We start from the raw sequence: 21,436 nt of genomic DNA, 5'->3' as shown, positions 1-21,436 counted from the left end.
AAGGAAACAATCAAGAGAAACTTCCATTAAAATCCATTTTTTCTTTTTGGAGGGGGGAAAGCAGGGCAATTGGGGTTAAGTGACTTGCCCAAGGTCACACAGCTAGTAAGTGTGTCATGTGTCTGAGGCTGGATTTGAACTCATCCTTCTGACTCCAGGGCTGGGGTCCTCACTGCGCCACCTAGCTGCCCCAAATCCTTTTTCATTAGTAGGATTAAATTGCCTGTCCCATTCCCGATTCACAGTGTATATTGAATAGATTTGTTATTCCTTCTTCTGAGGAACCCTAGAATTATGACCCATAATCTCATTTGTCATAATTAGGAATATCCCAGGACACTGAAGTTGGGGTTTGTCATTGAGCCAATGAGTTTGAATAAAAAAGGGCCCCTTATTAGAGGTGCATGACTGAACCTAGTTAAAAGTAATGGTTGGGCACAAGATGGGGAGAGACAAATGCCCTATCCCCTGAGGACTCTGCTGAGCAATGGGTAAACTAGTATTTTTAGAGAGTGGTATGTTTTTTAGCCATCTAGGAAGAGGAACATACCTAAAAGTCTACAAAATATTTCTTCAAAAAAGACACACTTCCCAAGGATCATCAAATTATCTTGTTAATTACTAGTAAATTTCTTCCTAAAATGTCCTCTCCAGGCAGAAATCTGTCTTCTGCTTGTCTCCTGACTCTAAAGGTGGAATCTCCTTCATTATAAAATGAACATCGTCAAAAGGCACAATTCTATAAAAGAGGGAGTTCACTTCTCCCCCTCAGTTACTGTAGTCATAGAAGGGTCAGAATGTAATCACAAAGTATAAAGCAGGTTTCCTACAATCCCACAAAAATGTGTTACGAATTCTTTAATCAAATTGAGATTATCAAGTCTTGGCCATTAAATAAAAGCAGTTGACACCATATAGGAAAGATCTTTTGATTAGCTAAGAGTCACACTCCTTGAGACTATATATAAAGGAAGCAAACCATTCAGCTGTGGAAAAGTTTGGGTTTAAGTTGTTACTTTTCCAATTCAAGTTTCAGTCTGCATTCAAGAGTTGGAGGAAATTGTGTAAAGACATCCCTATACCTATATTTCTTCTTCCCCTTCCCCCATTGGCCATGTCATCAGAGCTACTGGACCAGCAGGAGACACTGAATCCAAGCAGGAGCAGAAATATACATTTCAAACACAGACGTCACCCAAAACAGGAAGTAGCTTCAGAGAGGTAGCCCTAGAAATCAAGAGTCAGCTATGGAAAGGAGCAGACCCTGCTCCCCAACCAGCAGAAATACTGTACCCAGGGGGACATTTATAAGGATTCTGCAAAAAGAAAACACTTCTTATAGTAATAAGAATTGTAAATTGCCTCACATGTGTGTTTCACCACCAAAGTTTGAGCTTACTCTTCCCACAAAAGCTGTGTGTATTTGTAAGAGACTGAGATCCAGGTTGATGGAGGGAATATTTCTCACCTATCATTCTTACTACCTTTTTTAGTAAAGGCCTTCACTAAGATCAATTAAGTCTACTGGATGGTTGTTAATGGAAGGATATCAATGGGGGCTCATGAGCTAGAAGGTTATATAACTAGCCAACCACAGGGTTATGCCTAAAATCCCAGAGTAGTGGTGATTCCCTGACTAGGAACTGAACATTAAAGTTTGAGTGCAATTCGGAGGAGTAGTTCAGATAGGTGCTATGTATATAGCCTCATACGATGCCTTTGATTACAATTCTAGATGTCAAATACACTTTGCTAGCTTTCAAGTACTCAAGCATTGCTCCATGTTTTTTTGCAGAACAGCTCTCTACTGATAACCTTGTTACATTTTCTTAGTGACAAGATTCTTATGTCTCTTCTTTAGCCTTTGTGAATTTTTATGAAACACTATGGCCTGAATCTTTACTTTCATAAACAGGACATAAAAATGGATCCTACAACTTCCCAAACTATCCATGGTTTCTGCAGTAATCTAATGATGGAAGGACTGTTGGAAAACCATCCTAAGGGCTTTTTGTGTGTATTACTTTTCTGTTCTGCCAAAAACTACTCATCCATCATGTGGGAGGGATGGTTAGAGTTTATGCCAGAAGAGTAGGAAAGAGTGTTGGTTTCATTTTTTTTCAGTTGGCTACTACTCCTTTCTGATTCCTAGGCCTTCTAGTTCTAAGAAGTGGAAAAAGCCCAGGTAAAACATGTCAGGAGACATGTCTGTAATGGTTTCATGAATTGTAATCAATAGTAGTCTCTGGGTTCTCCACACCATGGCTTACCCTCATGTGGTCTGAAAGTCACTCCCTTCATAACAAACTTGTAGAATCTGAGCAGCTTATGCAAGTAAGTCCTTTCCCTAATCAAGTCTACCAGCTCATGAAACCAAAATATCTACCATACTATGAGTTCCAGTAAAAAAAAAAACTCATATTTTCTTTTCCACCCAAAAGAGGTACTTGGACATTCAAACGTCACAAGTAAACCTCCCAGTTGGTATAAGCCAAGCATCATAGATAGGCTAACAGTAGGCTTGGAGTAGAATGAACATGGGAGAACGAGAAAGATGGGAGAGCCCTTAGATGGAATTCATAGGCAGAGTCATAACTAGTAGAGGGTGAGTAGAACTTCGCCTTAGGACACCAAGCTAGAGAAGTTCTTCATTTCTTTATTAGGTGACCACTATCCCAAAACCTCCCTAAAAGGTTCTTTATAGGCCCTCACTGCCGTGTAGCATAGCCACCATTCCCAGGGTCCCTATCACCTTGGCACTCCTCTCTCTCAGGTTTGCCTTTCCTCCTCAACTTCCTATCCTGATCCAACCATCACCTCAGTTAGATTGTCCTCCTTACCACCTTTGCTTGTCCCTCCTCTCCCCTTTTGCCCCACATTAAATAATTTCTAGTTATGAATCTACTCACAGGGCATCGGTGGACCAGCCAATAAGCTTTTTCTTGACAATCCAAGGCATACCTGTCTGCTTTCTTCCTTTCCTTTCCAGTTCTGCAAAGCCAATAATATAGTATAAGGTCAATGGTACTTTGTTCACTTAGGATGAGCTTTGGTCCCCATCCCTTATAATCTGCCTCCTCCTTCCCTTTCCCATCCTTCCTGCCCAGCAAAAATAGCTTATGCTGATAATTATTCAATCTTGGCACCAGGAATTAAATCAATGAACGAACGAATGAGAAGCACTTACTAAGTACAAAGCACTATGTTAAGCACTGGGGATACAGACAGTAAAGTAAGAGACAGCCTTCTTTCAGGCAGTTCATAGTCTAATGAAGGAGAGGGAGAAGAGCAACAAATACAGGAGGTTCAGCTGCGAATTAGATTGAAAAGGCCAGTGGTCCTTTAGGGTAGCATCAAATGGTAAGGCATCTTCTTTCTTGTTAATTTCCATAAATAAAACTGTATCTCTTTCTGATATCGAGCCATTTAATGGTACCAAGGATTCTGATGGTAAGAATCCCTTTTCTGGGTATTCAGTAAGTTGGCTGCTGAGGAAGCAGGGGCTTTAGCCATGCAGAAGCAGTTGCTAAGTCATCTTTCTGCAATGGTTGCTCCTTTGGACAATGACTTCAGAAGCAGGACCGGTGAACTGCACAGTCTCACAGTTCCCCTGTATCTTGGGAGTTGTTTCCACCTGGGTCCAAGGAGAGGTGGAAGTTGAGGTGGTGACAATTGTTTGACTCCCTGCTTTCCCCTACACATTCTACCCTCTATCATCATTCTACCCTTCATGATGCCTTACTGCTCTAGCCAGGGTGGTTTACCTTCTCCTTTGGTGGTAGTAAGTAGGTAGTTGGTGATGATGGCAGCAGGGATGACAGGCCCCTTCTCCACAGAGGATGGTTCCCTGGTTGATGGATTTGGAAAGGGACGTGCTTTCACACTAAAAGTCCTAGATGAAATCTAACTCTCTGGCACCTTAATTTTTCCCTGAGGTCTCACTATATGCTTATGGAAATTACAAAATCAACATCTAAGTAAGACTGGCAATAAGAGATCAAGGCTCACAGCCTTCTGATAGAATAGAGTGACCTATAGGAATATGCCTACCTTCCTGCCTGTTGGTTCTGTTCTGTCACATTGGATTGTGCTCCCCAGCACAGGTATTTTTGGAAGCCTTGTTTTATTTCGAAAGGATTTTCATTCTTGTCTTTTTACTCTTCTTTGTGTCCATCATTTATCAATATCAGAAAATTATGCTGGGCTTTCCTGCTACAGGGGAATGAGATCTACTTAAATCCACAAGAATGGTTGATAAGTGTTGCCATGTCAAAATTCAGAACCAATTACCAAGAATGGCATAGTATCACTTGGCTTATTCTCTATAATGTATATTTACACAGGCCAACAACAGCACAACGCACAATGATGAATGAATGCTATGAAAAGCAGAGCTAGTGGATTTATGGCTCATATAATGCATTATGAATAATACATAGAAAGCCGGGCTGAGGAAATAGCTCCAACTGCATGGTGTTCAGGTTTTGTCTTGTTTTTTTAAGGCCATTGTTAACACCAACCTAAGTGAGCTAAGCTAATTATATTTACCACTAGGTATGTTTGTTTGTGCATGCTGAAGGATGAATGGGTAACAGGTGCTTCTGAAGAACCATGAGGTTTCTATTATTCAAGACAGACTTGCAAATATCCTCAGTTTTCAATTATCTGTGCCTTTGAAGGGGAAGCAGTGATGTGGATGAATCCAAAATAGGAGATTATCAAAAAGTCATTTTTGCACAACACGTTTTGATTTTTTTTACAACAGATTATCTTCTTAACTATATTTTGTTAATATTAAATAAGTTTACATTCCCTGAATGACTGGCAGTTACCAGGAGGGGAATCATGTAAGAGCAAGCTGGCTAAGAGAAAGAAGGTAACCTGGGGTGAAAATTTTCCCCCAGTGAGAAATCCAGTAAATGGATTCATTCCAGTAGAATATGAGCTCCTCGAGGGCAGGGATTGTTTCATTTTTGTTTCTGTATCCCCAGTACCTCACACTCTGCCTTGCACAATGCAGGCAATTAATAAATGCTTGTTCACTTGTAAATGGATAAAACATCACTGGAGAATTGGGAACAGGCACCAAAATGAGTACCCACTCCTAACCAGTATTCATCTTTGTAGCACATCCTTCCCACTGGAAGAGTAAGAGACTAAACACATACTCTTTCCCATTTACTCCATATGAAATGCCACTCAATCAGTCAATGAGTCAATTTATTTAGTGCCTCCTATATGCTGAGCTCTGTGAAATGCTACTTAAGGCACACAAGTGCATTATGTGAAAAGTGGAACTCCCTGTCCAATAATCCAGCAAACAGAACTTTTATGGTGCTACCATTCATAAAGTCTCCCATAGGCAAAACACTTGGGTTGATCTTTGACTGTTGACTCTTTCTTACCTCTCATATCCAGCTAGTCATCCCCACTTCTCAAGCTTTTAAGGCCTATTGATTCTATCACTCATCATTTCTGGAATTGGTTCCCTCATTTTCCATTTCCACTGCCAATACTCCAGCCTACACGGTCATCATCAGCTACCCGGACTATTACAATTGACTTCTAATAAGTCTTCCTGCCTTAATTCCATCCTCCTAATCCATCCTGCACACACCTGCAAGACTAATTTTCCTTCTTTGTGCATCTGGTTATGTCACTATGTCTTCTACCCCATACTCTTCAAATGCCTTCCAAGGAAATGTGAGTGGTAGCACAATAGATAGCATGCTGGGCGTGGACTCAGGAAGACCTGGGTTCAAATATGGCCTCAGACGTCTACTAGCTGTATGACCCCAGGAAAGTCACGTTACCTCTGCCTCAGTTTCCTCAACTGCAAAATGGAGGTGATAATAGCACCTACCTCCCTGGGTTGTTGTGGGGATCAAATATATTTATATTCATATATGAGGTAATTTTTAAAGCACTTAGCACAGTACCAGCATACAATAGATCCTTAATAAATACTCCTCTTCTTCCTTCCTTCCTAATAACATTCAAGGCTTTCTACAATCTAACGTCACCTTTCATTTCCAACCTTTCCATACTCCTCCAATCCAGGTCCTCTGTGTTCTAAACAAACTGGATTACTCACTGTCCCCTGTCCAGGTCCTGTAGAACTGGATTACTCACTGTCCCCTGTTCAGGTCCTGTAGTTTCCTACCTCTGTGCTTTTTTTTTTTTCCATATTGTTCCCTCTCCATGGAACACTTCCTTCATTCTTCTCCTGCCCACACTTCTTCCCACAAGCCTGTTGAATTCCTACCTAAGCTTTGAAGTCCAACTCAAATTCTGCCTCTGTTTCAACAGTTCATTGACCTTTGCTGCCTTGGGCCTCACCTAGCATTTGCATTCTCCGTGTATTATTTCCCTTTTAGATTACAGGCTCCATGCTGCCAGGCATTGTGTGTAATTTAATCTTTCTCTTTCCTTTTGCCTAAACAAGGGGCCCTGAATGTGATACGCATTTAATAGATGTTTGATGAATTTTAGGATGGGGAACTTTTAGGGAGAATGAGGTTGAAAATGTGGATCTCCCTTTTGCTCCCCTTTCCCAATAGCCTGGTTCTTTCTGCTTAAACAGAGCTCTTCAAAACCAGATGGCAACAGTGGAGGAGGAGAAGGAAACAGGGTAAGAAAATGGTTTTTCTGTACTCACTTGTATTGTTCTTTGGCCTGCATGATGACAAAGTCCCATTTATGGTTAATCTTTTTGTTCAAAAAACTGTAATTTTCCTGGAACAGGAAGAACAAAATGAGAACTAAGAACACATATGGCTGCAAGTTGCATGGGACAGGACAGCAGAGGACTGCTGAGTCAGCTAAACTGAAGTGTGTCTAGACAGGGATTGCTTCCTCTAGGTTTTTTACACAAGGTTTCTCTTAAGAGACACCTCACCTCAAAGAATATTGCTAACTTCTCCAAATGTATCAGAACAAACTGTCACCCGCTTCTTAAAAATAAAAATCTACCAAAAAGCATAATGGGGAGGAGAGGAAGCCCTAACACCAAAAACAGTCATTCAAAATGGTTGATAGTCACTTGTCTAGACCATTTAAATGAGAGTACCTGTGTGATTTTGGGAAAGTTCCTCAACACCTCTCTGAGTCTCAGTTGTCTGTTCTGCAAAATGGGGGGGTTAGACTAAAGCGTTTCTAAGGTCCCTTCCAGTTCTAAGTCTCTGATTCTATTAGAGCAGTGACTTAACCTTTTTAAAATACAGAAGCAACAGCAGTATCTTCACTATCCATCCAAAACTCCAACCTTTTAAGGGTTGGACTGTGTTCATTCGGAAATCTGGACAGAGCAGCCAGGTCCCCCAGTGGCTCTCAAATCATAGCACGCAGACCACTGAGTAACACATGGTCCAAATCAGGCCCTGAAGCAAAGCTTTCGACTCAAAAACAGTGGCTGGTAAAAAGTTCCTGAGTCTCTAACCCCACTTCACACCAGCTGCAGACAGAACACCTGGGCGATGAGTTATAAATTGTGGCAGATTCTCAGGGCGACATCAATAGGAGCTACAGGGTGTTGAGATGTAGGAATGAGGGACCCGAAAAGCACCTACTGAGAACCAACGTTCAACCAACAAAAACATACAGTTCTAAAGGATCTCTGTACCTTTTCGTATTCTTCTAAAATTCCTTTCTTCTTGATATTTCTCTTGGCTAGATAGATGGCTAAAAAAAGGAAATGGTTTATATTCCATCATCCAAAAGTAGTTTTTCAGCCCCTCTCTGGGAACTGATATGCTGATATCAGGGGTCATATGCTAGGACTATAAAAAGAATTTTCAACAGACATGGTTCTCATTCTCTGAGAGCTGACCTCCTAGAACTAATACTAGAGAGTTGATCATACAAAACAATATAAAAATGACATTAAATAATAAATATATTTACATGTTTTTAAGAAATATATTATTCAGTATTTGTGTTTTGGCATTTGAGTCTAAAATAAAATTAAAGACCAAAAAAAAGAAATATATTACATATATACAATATTTATTTATATATTATATCTTTTAATATTCAAGTTAATATTTTATATTTGTATTAAATAATTATACATAATTAATATTAAAAATAATAGGACAAATACCAAGTCAGTGAAGAAACAAGGTAGTAGGGCTTAGTAGATGTCAAGGGGCTCTAAAGAAGCCTTCCTTCTGAGTCTACTCTCAGCTTATCTTGTATATCTCTAATTTGTACGTATTTGTTTACATATTATCTCCCCTATTCGACTATGAGTTCCTTGAGAGCAGGGACTGGTTTTTGCCTTTCTTTTTAATCCTAGTGCTTAGCACAGTGCCTAGATAGAACGTAGCAGGCATTTAATAAAGCTAACTGAATGATTAATTAAATCAGTTAAGTAATTAAGATTAAGAATGCCAGCCCTACATTCAAGAAGACCTTGGTTCAATTCCTGCCTCTGACATATACTAGCTATGTGACTATGGCCCAATGTACCTCTCTAAGATTATAAATCAAAAGAAGAGCTGCAGATCTGCATCTGTGGAGAGTTTCCACGCTGGACATTTCCCAAACCAATGAAATCAGAGGTCCAGTTGCCCAAAAAAGAAAGGGAAGCAATAGCATACAAAGCATAAGGAAAGGAGTACTGGCCTATAGTAGAGGGGAAAGGAGAGAGAAAAAGTGTTTACCATAGTCCGTGTCTTCAGCTGACCACTGCTGAGTGGGCCAGAAATAGGGCGTCTGTAAAAGGAATCAGAGAAACCATGCTTCGTGATTTATCAAGGTTTTAGTTTCCAGATTACCTGAGGAGAACCTTATGCATAGGCCCAAAAAAATTGCCAACCACCATTTTCTCCCAACCCTGATATTTAAGTCCCAAGGATGCTGATTTGTAAAGACATGAAGTCAATCTCTTGGTTTCTTAATAACAGAATGGCACTACAGGTGTCAGGCAGGGTTAGCCAAGGGTACAACTCACCTGAAATCGGTAAAGACTGTTGTTGTCAGGTTTGAGGATGAGATTCTTGGGGTCCTGCAGGGGGTAAATGTAGCCATACTTGACAACGAAATTCCCTAAGTTCTGTGCCTCTAGAAAGAAGCAGGTCAGACCCAGAGATTGAGATCAGAAGTGCTCAGAAATCCTACTGCTAAATTCCCACATGCACACTCTGCTCCTCTACCACCACCCAAACTGTGGGAGAAGTTAATTCTTCCTAAAGAGCCCTCATTTTTTCAAGCACAATCAGAAGATGGAAAAGTCTAGTCAGGTCACAGGGGTCTATATGGGGAAATAGAAATCAACAAACAAGAAGCATTCATTAAGCATTTGCTCCTGCCAGACACTGTGGTAGGAGCTAAAATACTAGCAAAAGGTAAAAGAGTCCCAGCCCTCAAGGAGCTTAGGTTCTAATGAGGAAACATGCTATACACACACACACACACGCACACACACACACACACATTTACCCACACACACATATATAGTATATGTGTATATGTATATGGTATATGTATGTATATATATTTCTATGTTTATTTACTTATATCACAGGGTAGCCATGAAAAAAGTTCTTTATAAACTTGAACTTCATATGTATATTATGTTTGCCTGTCTGTATGTATGTATTCAGACCCTTCAATAAAAGTCTGATTTGACCATGGCTTCAAAACTAGTATCTGAATATTTGAAGTATCAAACATGATACATGTGTGTATATGTGTGTGTGTATGTGTGTGTGTGTGTGTGTGTGTGTGTGTATACACGCACACTGAAAATTTAACAATCAGCTCTCATGAGGCTGTACAAGCTGGCTCCAGATACCTTCAAGGTACTCTCATGCCCGTCCAACCTCATAGCGTTGTTGTGAAGGAAGCGGCTTTGCAAACTTTAAAGCTTTATATAAATGCAAATGATTAAGATAGGGAGGCAATGTGATATATATCATAGGGAAAGAATGCTAGACTAAAAATCAGGAGACCTAGGTTTGAATGTAACTTCAGATACTTCCTAGCTTTGAGACCATGGGCAGTTCATTTGACTTCCCAGACTCTGGGATATGATATCTATGCTCTCTGTATCACAGGGTGGTCATGAAGACAGTTTTTTATAAACTTAAGGCACTATATACAATTGTAAGCTATTCATATGTGTGTGTGTGCATGTATATGTATATGTGTATATATTTGTCTATAAAGGCTCTGTGAATTCAAGAGTGCCAGGGCTTCCTCTGCCAACACAGTCCTAAACTCATCTATGAGTCAATAGGTAAGTCTTAAGAAGCTACCTAAGACACAAAGAAAGTAAGCAATTTGCCCTGGGTAACTTAATAAGTGTCATTTGTGGAATTTGAACCCAGACCTTACTAACTTCAAGCCCAGCATTATATCCATTATGCCACACTATCTCTCAGAGCAATTACTTTTCATAGTTCCCTCACATCGTCCTTCTATTCTTGCTAAGAAGATCATCTTAGTGTCCCTACACATTTCTTGCCCACTATTGCTTAAATCACATTATTCCCTCCTCCCACAATATCCTTCCAGTTTGCCTCCATCAATATACATTCATCAATTCCTTCAAAGAACTACATCCCACATCACTACCTTACTTTGTATTCTGTTTGTGCTATATAACCACAAACTAAATGATTCATAAATGTATACTTTGTCTCTCCATGTGAGGCCTATACTCTTTTTTGCACCTGTTAGTTTTATTTTCTTTTAACATTTTTATTTAAAGTTTTGAGTTTCAAATTCTATCCCACCCTTCGTCCCCTACCCTCCCCACTCCTTGAGATAGTAAACAATCAGATACAGATTATACATGTGCAATCATGTAAAACATTTCCATATTAGTCATTTTGTACAAGAAGACTCGAATAAAAGGAAAAAATGAAAGAAAAGTGAAAAATTACATGCCTCAGTCTGTATTCAAACAATATCAGTTCTTTCTCTGGAGGCAGATAGTATGCTTCATCAGTAGTCCTTTGGGATTGTCTTAGATCATGTATTACTGAGAATAACTAAGTCATTCACAATTCTTCATTAAACAATATTGCTGTTACCGTGCACAACATTCTCTTCGTTCTGTTCACTTCACTATGCATCAATTCATGTAAGTCTTTCTAGGTTTTTCTGAAATTACCCTGCTTGTTATTTCTTATAGCACAATAATATTCCATTATAATCATACACCAGTGCTTATTTAGCCATTCTCCAATTGATGAACATTAGGGTATATACTCTTCAAGGAGGGACCATGCCTCCTAATTCTTTAGTATCCACCAAAGAGCCTAAAACAATAAAGGAAGGAAGGAAGGAAGGAAGGAAGGAAGGAAGGAAGGAAGGAAGGAAGGAAGGAAGGAAGAAAGGAAGGAAGGAACTCACCTACGTTGCCAATCCAAAGCCTCTGGGCAATCCATTGTAAGATATCATTTCCTACAAGACAGTAGAAATCCATCATAAGACATCATTCCCTATGAGACAGAAGAAATCCTCCAAAAACAGTCAGAGAAGACCCTCTGGCAATAAAGGGCTGCTCTGAGACTTCTCTCCTAACACCATCCAAATATACAACATTTAAAAGGAAAGTGTTAGCAGAGAGGAAAAAACATAGGTGGTGCACATACTGGAAATTAACGCAACATTTTCACCTATGTCAGGCTGATGTTTGTAAGAGATTTATTTCCAGTATTTTATTAATACATTTTGTATGTATATATATATACATATATATGCATGTGTATGTGTGTATATACATCCATATATTTGCATATGTATGCATAAATTAATTTTTAATATACGCATGTGCATATGTATGTATATATACACACATATATATAATATATATGTATATATGTAATTCCCCAGTATACTCCCTACACCATCAAACTCTCTCTTATAACAAAGACAAATAGTTTAAGTAGTTACATTTTATAGCATATGCAATATTCTACACCCAGTCCACCACCTCTCTACCAAAGAAAGGAATATGTATGCAGCCATGTAATGCTTTCCAGAAGAAAGAAATCCACACTATCAATAGCTACTTGAAAAAAAAGTTCTATTTTACAGATTGCACATGTATAATCTATAACAAATTTCTTGCCTTCTCATTGTGGGGAGGGAGTAGGAGAGGGGAGGGAGAAAACTTTAAAGAACAAATGTTAAAAATTATTTTTCAGACGTAATTGAAAAAATAAAATATTTGAAAATTAGAAAAAATGTTCTAAACCACTAATAGAGAAGTGCAAATTAAAGCATCTCTCAGGCTGACCTCACACCTAATCAGATTGACAAAGATGACAAAGAAAGAAAAGATAAATGTTGCAGGGGTTGTGGGAAAGCAATCATATTGATGCATTTAATAGCTCCAAATGGGTAGATGGCTAAGATACAAAAATTCACATCATAAACAAATTAGAGAAACAAGGAAAAGCTTAGCAATCAGATTCACGGATAGAAGAAAATTTCATGACCAAACAAAGGATAGAGAGGATCATAGAAGTTAAAATGAATAATTTTGATTAAATATGACTAAAGGGCTTTTGCATGAACAAATCCAGTAAAGCTAAGATAAAAATGGAAACAATGAACGTGGGATGAAGGGGAATCTTTATAGCAAATTTCTCTGAAAAAGGTCTCATTTCCAAGATATTTAAGGAACTGATTCAAATTTATAAGAATAAGAAAAATTCCCCAATTGATAAATGATCTAAGGATATGAATAGTCAATTCTGAAGAGAAGAAATCCAAACAATCTAAAGGATATGAAAAAAAATGGTCCAAATCACTAATAATTGGAGAAATACACATTAGAGCAATTCTGAGGTTCTACTTGGCACCCATAAGATTGGCAAAGATGACCCCCCAAAAATGACAAATGTTAAGAAAAGCTAAGGGGCAAACGATGCATTGTTGGTGAACCTATGAATGAGTCAAATCATTCTGCAATACTACTGCTATGCCTGTACCTCAAAGAGATCAGAGAAAGAGGAAAAATATGTACAAAAAAATATATAGCAGTAGTTTTTGACCAAAACACTAGAAATTAACGGGATGTTCATCAGTTGGAAATGACTAAACAAATGTATGAATGTAATAGAACATAAGTGTGCTCTAAGAAATGAGGAAATAAATGACTTCAAAGAGACATGGAAAGACTTGTATTAACTGATGCAAAGTGAATAGCAAAACCAGAAAAGTAATTTATAACATCAATATTATAAAATTTTGGAGACATATAAATTAATGAATAATAATATAAGCAGAATCAGGAGAACAATTTATGCAATACCAACATAAAAACAAATAACTTTGAAAGCAGTAAGAATTTTGATCAATGAAATAACTTTCCATGAATCTAAAAGATTAATGACAAAGCATGCTATTCACTTCCTTACAGAGGTTGTAGAGTGAGACATATAATTTTTGACATGATGAATACAGTCAATGAGAGAATTTGTTTTGCTTGACTATGCATATTTATTACAAGGATTTTGTTTGTTTTTCACAATGAGGTAAGAGTAGGAAAAAGAGAAAATCATTTTCCCTTTTTTATTAAAAAGTAAAATTTAATTTCAAAAAAGATTGGCAAATATTCCAAAAAGGAAAATGGCAAATGTTGAAGGGACTTCAGAAAAATTGGCACATTGAATAGTTTGATTATTATCTAAAACATTTCAGAACCAGAATCCTACAATGTGTTGTTTACAAGAAATACACTTGAAGCAGAGAGACACACACAGAGTAAAGGTAAGGAGCTGGAGCAGAATCTACTATGCTTCAGCTGAAGTAAAAAAAAAAAAAGAAAGGGTAGCAATCCTGATCTCAGAAAAAGCAAAAGCAAAAATAGATCTAATTAAAAGAGATGAGGAAGGAAACTACACCTCACTAATCAATACTAAACATATATGCACCCAGTGGTATCACATTCAAATCCTTAAAGGAGAAGTTAAGTGAGTTACAGGTTCATGATCAAACCAGAGATAAAGAACATTATAAAATGTAAAATAGATGATTTTGGTTATATTAAATTTTAAAGCTTTTATACAGACAAAACCAATGTAATAAAGACTAGAGGAAAAGCAGAGGGGTCAGCTAGGTGGCACAGTGAGTGGAGCACCAGCCCTGGAGTCAGGAGGACGAGTTCAAATCCAGTCTCAGACACTTGACACACTAGCTGTGTGACGTTGGGCAAGTCACTTAACCCCAATTGCCCTTCCTTCCCACCTCAAAAAAAAAAAAGATTAAAAAATAGAAGAAGAAAAGCAGAAAGCTGGGAAACAATCTTTACAGCAAGCATCTCTGATAAAGGCTTCATTTAGCAAATATGTAGAGAACTGAGTTGAATTTATATGAATACAAGCCATTCCCCAATTGATAAATGGTCAAAGGCCATGAATAGGCAGTTTTCCAATGAAGAAATCAAAGCTATCTATAGGCATATGAAGAAGTGCTCTATATCGCTTTTGATTAGGGAAATGCAAATTAAAACAACTCTGAGGTGCCACCTCACACCTATCACATTGGCTAATATGACAGAAAAGGAAAATAACAAATGTTGGAAAGGATGTGGCAAAAATTGGGACACTAATACACAGTTAGTGAAGTTCTGAACTGATCCAACTGGAGAGCAATTCAGGACTATGTCCAAAGAGCAACCAAATTGTGCATACCCTTTGATCCAGCAATACCATTATTATGTCAGTATCCCAAAGAGATCATAGGAAAGGGGAAAGGACTTACATGTGCAAAAATATTTTTATTGGCAAAAAATTGAGGTGATGTCCACCAGTTGGGGAATGGCTGAACAAGCTATGGTATATGAGTGCAATGGAACACTATTGTGCAATAAGAAATGATGAACAGGGAGATTTCAGAAAAACCTAAAAAGACTTCTACAAACTGATGCTACATGAAATGAGCAAAACCAGGAAAAACATCATACACAGTATCAACTATGAATGACTCAGCTCTTCTCAGCAATACAGTGATCCAAGACAAGTACAAAGGACTCACAAAGGAAAATGCTAACCACATCCAGATAAAGAACTGATCAACTCTGGATGCAGATCAAAGCATTCTATTTTCACTTACTGTATTCTTTTTCATGTTTTTTTTTTCTTTTGACCTGTTTCTTCTTTCACAACTGTGACTAATATGGAATGTTTTACATGATAGCACATATATAACCTATATCAAATTGCCTACCATTTTAGGAAGAAGGGAAAGGAGGGAGGGAGGGACAAAAATTTGGAACTCAAAGTCTTGTAAAAATGAATGCTAAAGGGGCAGTTAGGTGGCGCAGTGAGTAGAGCACCGGCCCTGGAGTCAGGAGGACCTAAGTTCAAATCCAGCCTCAAACACTTGACACACTTACTAGCTGTGTGACCTTGGGCAAGTCAACCCCAATTGCCCGGCCTTCCCCCCTGCAAAAAAAAAAATAATGCTAAAAATTGTCTTGACATGTAATCGGGGAAAAAAATAAAATACTATGAAATGTTAAAAAATAAAATGTTTAACAGAAAAAAACTATCCACAAATTTTAAAAAATAAATAAAACTTTTCAGAACGATTCCCTAAAACTCTAAGAGATTATGTTTACCCTTTGACCCAGTGATAATAATGCTATCCCTATTCCCCAAAAGAGAAGAGGAAAGTATGATTTTTCATGTGCACAAAAATATTTATAGCAGCTCTTAAGCAGCATCAAAGAACTAGAAACAAAAGGTTGCCCATCAATTGGGGAATGGTCTATTATATGGCATATAATATAATAGAGTACTGTTGTGCCATTCGAAATGACAGAAAGGACAGATTTAGAGAAACCTGGGAAGATTTATATGAATTGATGCAGAGTGAAGTGAGCAGAATCAGGAGAACAATTTATACATAACAGCAACGCTATAAAGATAAACAACTCTGAAAGACTTAGGAACTTTGATCAGTACACTGAAGAATCACAATTCCAGTGAATCAATGATGGAGCATACTCTCGACAGAGAAGACTTGATGTAGAAGGAGACATATAATTTTGGACATGACCAATGCAGAAATTTGTTTTTCTTGATTACTTATATTTGTTATGAAGGTTTTGTTTATCCTCTCATCTGCAAAATTGGGGGTATGAAGGTGTGAGGGAGAGAAAATAAATGTCTATAGAAAAAAAGGGGGAAGGAATATTCATGTAATGGGAAAAGGAACTGATCAGGATACCTCCAATAAATTGATATTCTACTCCCCAGTCCAGTTGATGTAATTACAGAGTATAAGAGTCAAATAATAAGGTATTTGAGTGTTAAGGTATTTAGGTTTTAATAATAAGGTTTTGAGGCATTAAATGAAGTGCCAAAAGTATCTATATTTAGTTACCTCTTTAAGGAGTGTGAAAAACTTCTTCAGTCACTTGATGAAAGCATAGGATGGAGAATCATCCCTAGTTAAGCAAGATATATACTATCTAGGGAGTCAGCTGAAGAAACGGAAAACTCTGGAGAACGTGAGCTTTTTGAGTTGAGAAGAGAACATGGCCTTTGATCAGCAAACATTCCTTAAACTCTGAGGGGACAGGGAGTCTTATCTATTCCTCTCTTCCCTCAGCAGCCAGGACTTCTTTCAGTAGAGGCCAGTCCCTCAGTAGGAAACACCACCCCCAACAGGGAACAGGCCCAGTAAGCCAAGGCAAAACCAGAGGATCCCTGTGAGTTGAGTGAGACTTAGCCCTATCTGGAGATGAAATGCAAAGATAAACTTTCACAAAGAGCCTGGTTGAAAGACTTGCCCAGCAGAGACTCTATACCTAGGAGACCCATATGAAGATAACCTGAAAGAAGTAAAGACCTAGGACGCAAAAGTCTGAATTGCCTAGGCCATGTGCATTTGCTAAGTGTTGACCTCTTCACTCATGTGTTCTATGTGTGTTCCCATTCTTCCTACTGATGACAAGTGTATTTATGAGAGAGCGTGCCCCACGTTTATTGCTACTGATATTACTATGCTATCTCAGTAAATGACTTTTTTAAGTTAATCGTTTCTTCTGACTGACTATTAAAGGTAAATACATCAGTAGGGACTTGTGAGCTATAATTTGAGAAGTATAGAATCACAGGTACTTTGAACTTGGGGTGGGCATCCTCCTGGGAAAACCAAATGTGAGTGTGAGTTGGGGTGGGTGCGATAGTCCAGAACAAATGCTACATGTGTTTTATCCACTCTTCTCCAGAACCAAGACTATTCATTGCAATTAATCTGAGTTTGACTACTTTTTAGTATTGTTTGTATTTGCATTATTGTAGTCTTTGTGTCTATTGTTCTCTTGGTTCTCTTTTCTTCTTTCTACATTTGGAACTGAAGGAATGTTAGAGAGCATCTTGTCCACCCCCCCCTCATTTTACGGATGGGGAATCTGAGGCCCAGAGTGAGCAAGTATCTTTCCAAAGTTCATACTAGTACTAAACAATACAATGCAAAGTCCCCAGCCTCACATCTCAAACCCCTCCACAATCTGACTCCCACCTCTATTTCCAGGCTTATTTTACATTCTTCTTCTTCATATATTTTCTGTCCCAGCCACACTTGCTTCCTAGATGTTTTCCATATATGGCATTCAATCTCCCATTTCCTTGTCTTTATATAGTCTTCATGTCTGACAGCTAGAAGGCACCATTGCTAGAGTATCAGACTTGGCATCCAGAAGATAAAGACTTGAATCCCGCGTCAGACTCTCACTAGCTGGATGACCTTGCTCTGAACAAGTGATTTACCCTCCCTCAATGTCAATTCCTTATCTGCAAAATGGGTATAATAACACCATCTATCTCAAAAGGTTGTGCTTAATTGATGTTTGTTAAATTAAGTTATATCACTTTATACTATTCTTCCCAAGTTTTACTGAATTCTCTAATATTTATTGGGTTTGTTTTGTTGTAATGGAAGTAATAAGGGGAGCCTTATATCTATTTTTTGGGAAACATGCCTGAAGCTAGAGCACTTCTTGTGAAATATGTGCCATTTCTGGAGATGTGCCCTTCCAGTAAGACAATTTACACTGGCCCTTTCTGATGGGGCCTTCAATAAAAAGGTATTCTCCACTAAAGGCTTGTGGTTGGACCCCATGGGCTGCCTTCCCCCTCTCCCACCATAGAAGATGGGGGAAAGAACTTCATTAAACAGGACTGGCTTCTGAGTAGCAAGAGCTCCCAACTCAGGAGACTTTAAGGAGTAAGACAACTTCCATCCTCATTCTTCTCCCTTCCTTCTGAATATGCACCTTGAGACTCTGAGAACCCACCTTTGGAGATGCTCACACATCACTCCAAAAGCATGTGCCTGTTGAGATGACAATGAGACTGGATCTCAAGGCTCTAACTGACTCTTCTGCTTTATATTTCTTTCACTGAAGGCAGGTGACTAAACAGTAGTCTTGAGACAGGTTTTTACAGCTTATGTAGCTACCTCATGAACTCCAATAGTCTAGAGTCACCAAGAGGTCCATGTCACTGGCAGCATAAGGTGCTCCCTACAGCTCCTGTAATGTTTCTTGAAGTCGAAGATGACCATCAACAGAAGACATACTCTAGAATGCCAGATGCTATGGACCTTGAGATATTTGCTCAGATAATGCAGAGCTGAGGTAAAAAAAAATGACTGTTCAGTAGTCACGCTAAATTTTTCATGCTTTGATGTTTGCAGTGTCAGTTTCCCATGAAAATATAATAGACATTATTAGTTATTGATTCATGCTTTGCTTTTGTCAAAATGCATGCTTATGAGTCTTCCGTGTTCTAAGCTTTTTTTCTTTTGTGGTAGAAAAAATAAATAGGCCTTGGAAGAGCTCAAAAAGGAGTTGGAAAAGCAAGTTAGAGAAGTAGAGGAAAAATTGGGAAGAGAAATGAGAAGGATGCGAGAAAACCATGAAAAACAAGTCAATGACTTGTTAAAGGAGACCCAAAAAAATACTGAAAAATACACTGAAGAAAACAACACCTTAAAAAACAGACTAACTCAAATGGCAAAAGAGCTCCAAAAAGCCAATGAGGAGAAGAATGCCTTGAAAGGCAGAATTAGCCAAATGGAAAAGGAGGTCCAAAAGACCACTGAAGAAAATACTACTTTAAAAATTAGATTGGAGCAAGTGGAAGCTAGTGACTTGATGAGAAATCAGGATATTATAAAACAGAACCAAAGGAATGAAAAAATGGAAGACAATGTGAAATATCTCCTTGGAAAAACCACTGACCTGGAAAATAGATCCAGGAGAGATCATTTAAAAATTATTGGACTACCTGAAAGCCATGATCAAAAAAAGAGCCTAGATATCATCTTTCAAGAAATTATCAAGGAGAACTGCCCTGATATTCTAGAGCCACAGGGCAAAATAGAAATTGAAAGAATCCATCGATCACCTCCTCAAATAGATCCCAAAAAGAAATCTCCTAGGAATATTGTCGCCAAATTCCAGAGCTCCCAGATCAAGGAGAAAATACTGCAAGCAGCCAGAAGAAACAATTTGAGTATTGTGGAAACCCAATCAGAATAACCCAAGATCTGGCAGCTTCTACATTAAGAGATCGAAGGGCTTGGAATGCGATATTCCGGAGGTCAATGGAGCTAGGATTAAAACCTAGAATCACCTACCCAGCAAAACTGAGTATCATGTTCCAAGGCAAAATATGGACTTTCAATAAAATAGAGGACTTTCAAGCTTTCTCAGTGAAAAGACCAGAACTGAATAGAAAATTTGACTTTCAAACACAAGAATCAAGAGAAGCATGAAAAGGTAATCAAGAAACGGAAATTGCAAGGGACTTACTAAAGTTGAACTGTTTTGTTTACATTCCTACATGGAAAGATGATGTGTATGATTCATGAGACCTCAGTATTAGGGTAGTTGAAGGGAATATGCATATATATATATATATATGTTTATGTATATATAAGTGAATGTGTATGTATGTATGTATCTATGTGTATATGTATGCATGTGTATGTAGGTATATATATATGTGTGTGTGCTTTTATATATGTATATACATATATATATATATATATATATATATATATATATATATATATAAAAGAGAGAGAACAGACACAGGGTGAGTTGAAGATGAAGGGAAGATATGTAAAAGAAATAAAATGAAATTAAGGGATGAGAGAGCAACATACTGAGAGAGGGAGATAGGGAGAGATAGAATGGGTGGATTATCTCGCATAAAGGTGGCAAGAGGAAGCAGTTCTGTGGGAGGAGGGGAGAGGGCAGGTGAGGGGGGAATGAGTGAACCTTGCTCTCATCAGATTCAGGCCTGAGGAGGGAATACCATACATACTCAGTTGGGTATCTTACCCCACAGGAAAGAAGAGGGAGGAAGATAAAAAAAAATAAAAGGGGGGGGATGATGGAGGGGAGGGCAGATGGGGGTGGAGGTAATCAAAACAAACACTTTGGAAAGGGGACAGGGTCAAGGAAGAAAATTCAATAAAGCGGGATGGGTTGGGAAGGAGCAAAATGTAGTTAGCCTTTCACAACATGAGTATTGTGGAAGGGGTTATACATAATGATACATGCGTAGCCTAGGTTGAAGTGCTTCGACTTCTTAGGGAGGGTGGGTGGGAAGGGAAGAGGGGAGAGAATTTGGAACTCAAAGTTTTAAAAACAGATGTTCAAAAACAAAAAAAAAGTTTTTGCATGCAACTAAAAAATAAGATACACAGGCAATGGGGCATAGAAATTTATCTTGCCCTACAAGAAAGGAAGGGAAAAGGGGATGAAAGGGGAGGGGGGTGATAGAGGGGAGGGCTGACTGGGGAACAGGGCAACCAGAATATATGCCATCTTGGAGTGGGGGGGAGGGTAGAAATGGGGAGAAAATTTGTAATTCAAACTGTTGTGAAAATCAATGCTGAAAACCAAATATATTAAATAAATAAATTTAAAAAAAAAGAAAAAATATATAGCTTTTCTATAACTAATCTACTTTGTACACTGACTTTCTTTATATACATATATATAATATTTTGTTTTCTCCCCAAGTACATGTAAAAACAATTTTTAACGTTTGTTTTTTTAAAATTTTGAGTTCCGAATTCTCTCCCTCTCTGAGACGGTAAGAAATTTGATATAGATCATACATGTGTAATCATGTAAAACATATTCCTATTATAACACTGACTACCTTTCTATTTATCTCTTTGGGAGAAATCCTAGACATAAGCCAAAACTTAAGTTTTGTTTAAGTGATTGTCCCCAAAATTCTGTTTTGGGGTGGGGTACAAAGAGCCAGAGAAAATGAGGGGAAAAAAGTCTGACCCTTTTTTCTAGAACTAAAACCATTCAGTGTAAGTCTAAAACTAGTGCCCCATTATTGAAAGTGCCCCTGCCCCTTGGGCCAGAGGATTTGCTCTTACATTGTGATGCAGTAATATTCTTTTACATTCGTATATCATAATTTGTTCAGCTATT

At 38.2% G+C, this 21,436-nt stretch overlaps 1 protein-coding gene across 1 annotated transcript in view; it reads right to left on the bottom strand.

Moving 5' to 3' along the window:
• The window catches only part of RGS9 (regulator of G protein signaling 9), a 107,884-nt gene that overhangs the window by 58,288 nt on the left and 28,160 nt on the right, over nt 1–21,436 (bottom strand). Inside the window, exons 3-8 of the mRNA XM_036756212.1 lie at nt 11,362–11,412; nt 8,954–9,063; nt 8,664–8,715; nt 7,622–7,680; nt 6,659–6,735; nt 2,910–2,991 (exon numbers count right to left, since the gene is read on the bottom strand). Of these exons, the coding sequence (XP_036612107.1) occupies nt 2,910–2,991; nt 6,659–6,735; nt 7,622–7,680; nt 8,664–8,715; nt 8,954–9,063; nt 11,362–11,412 (431 nt within the window). The remainder of the gene's footprint in view (nt 1–2,909; nt 2,992–6,658; nt 6,736–7,621; nt 7,681–8,663; nt 8,716–8,953; nt 9,064–11,361; nt 11,413–21,436) is intronic.

The sequence above is a fragment of the Trichosurus vulpecula genome, chromosome 4, assembly GCF_011100635.1.
Source record: "Trichosurus vulpecula isolate mTriVul1 chromosome 4, mTriVul1.pri, whole genome shotgun sequence".
Taxonomy (NCBI): Eukaryota; Metazoa; Chordata; class Mammalia; order Diprotodontia; family Phalangeridae; genus Trichosurus; species Trichosurus vulpecula.
The sequence above is the reverse complement of the archived record's forward strand: the minus strand, read 5'-3'. Positions and strand labels throughout refer to the sequence as shown.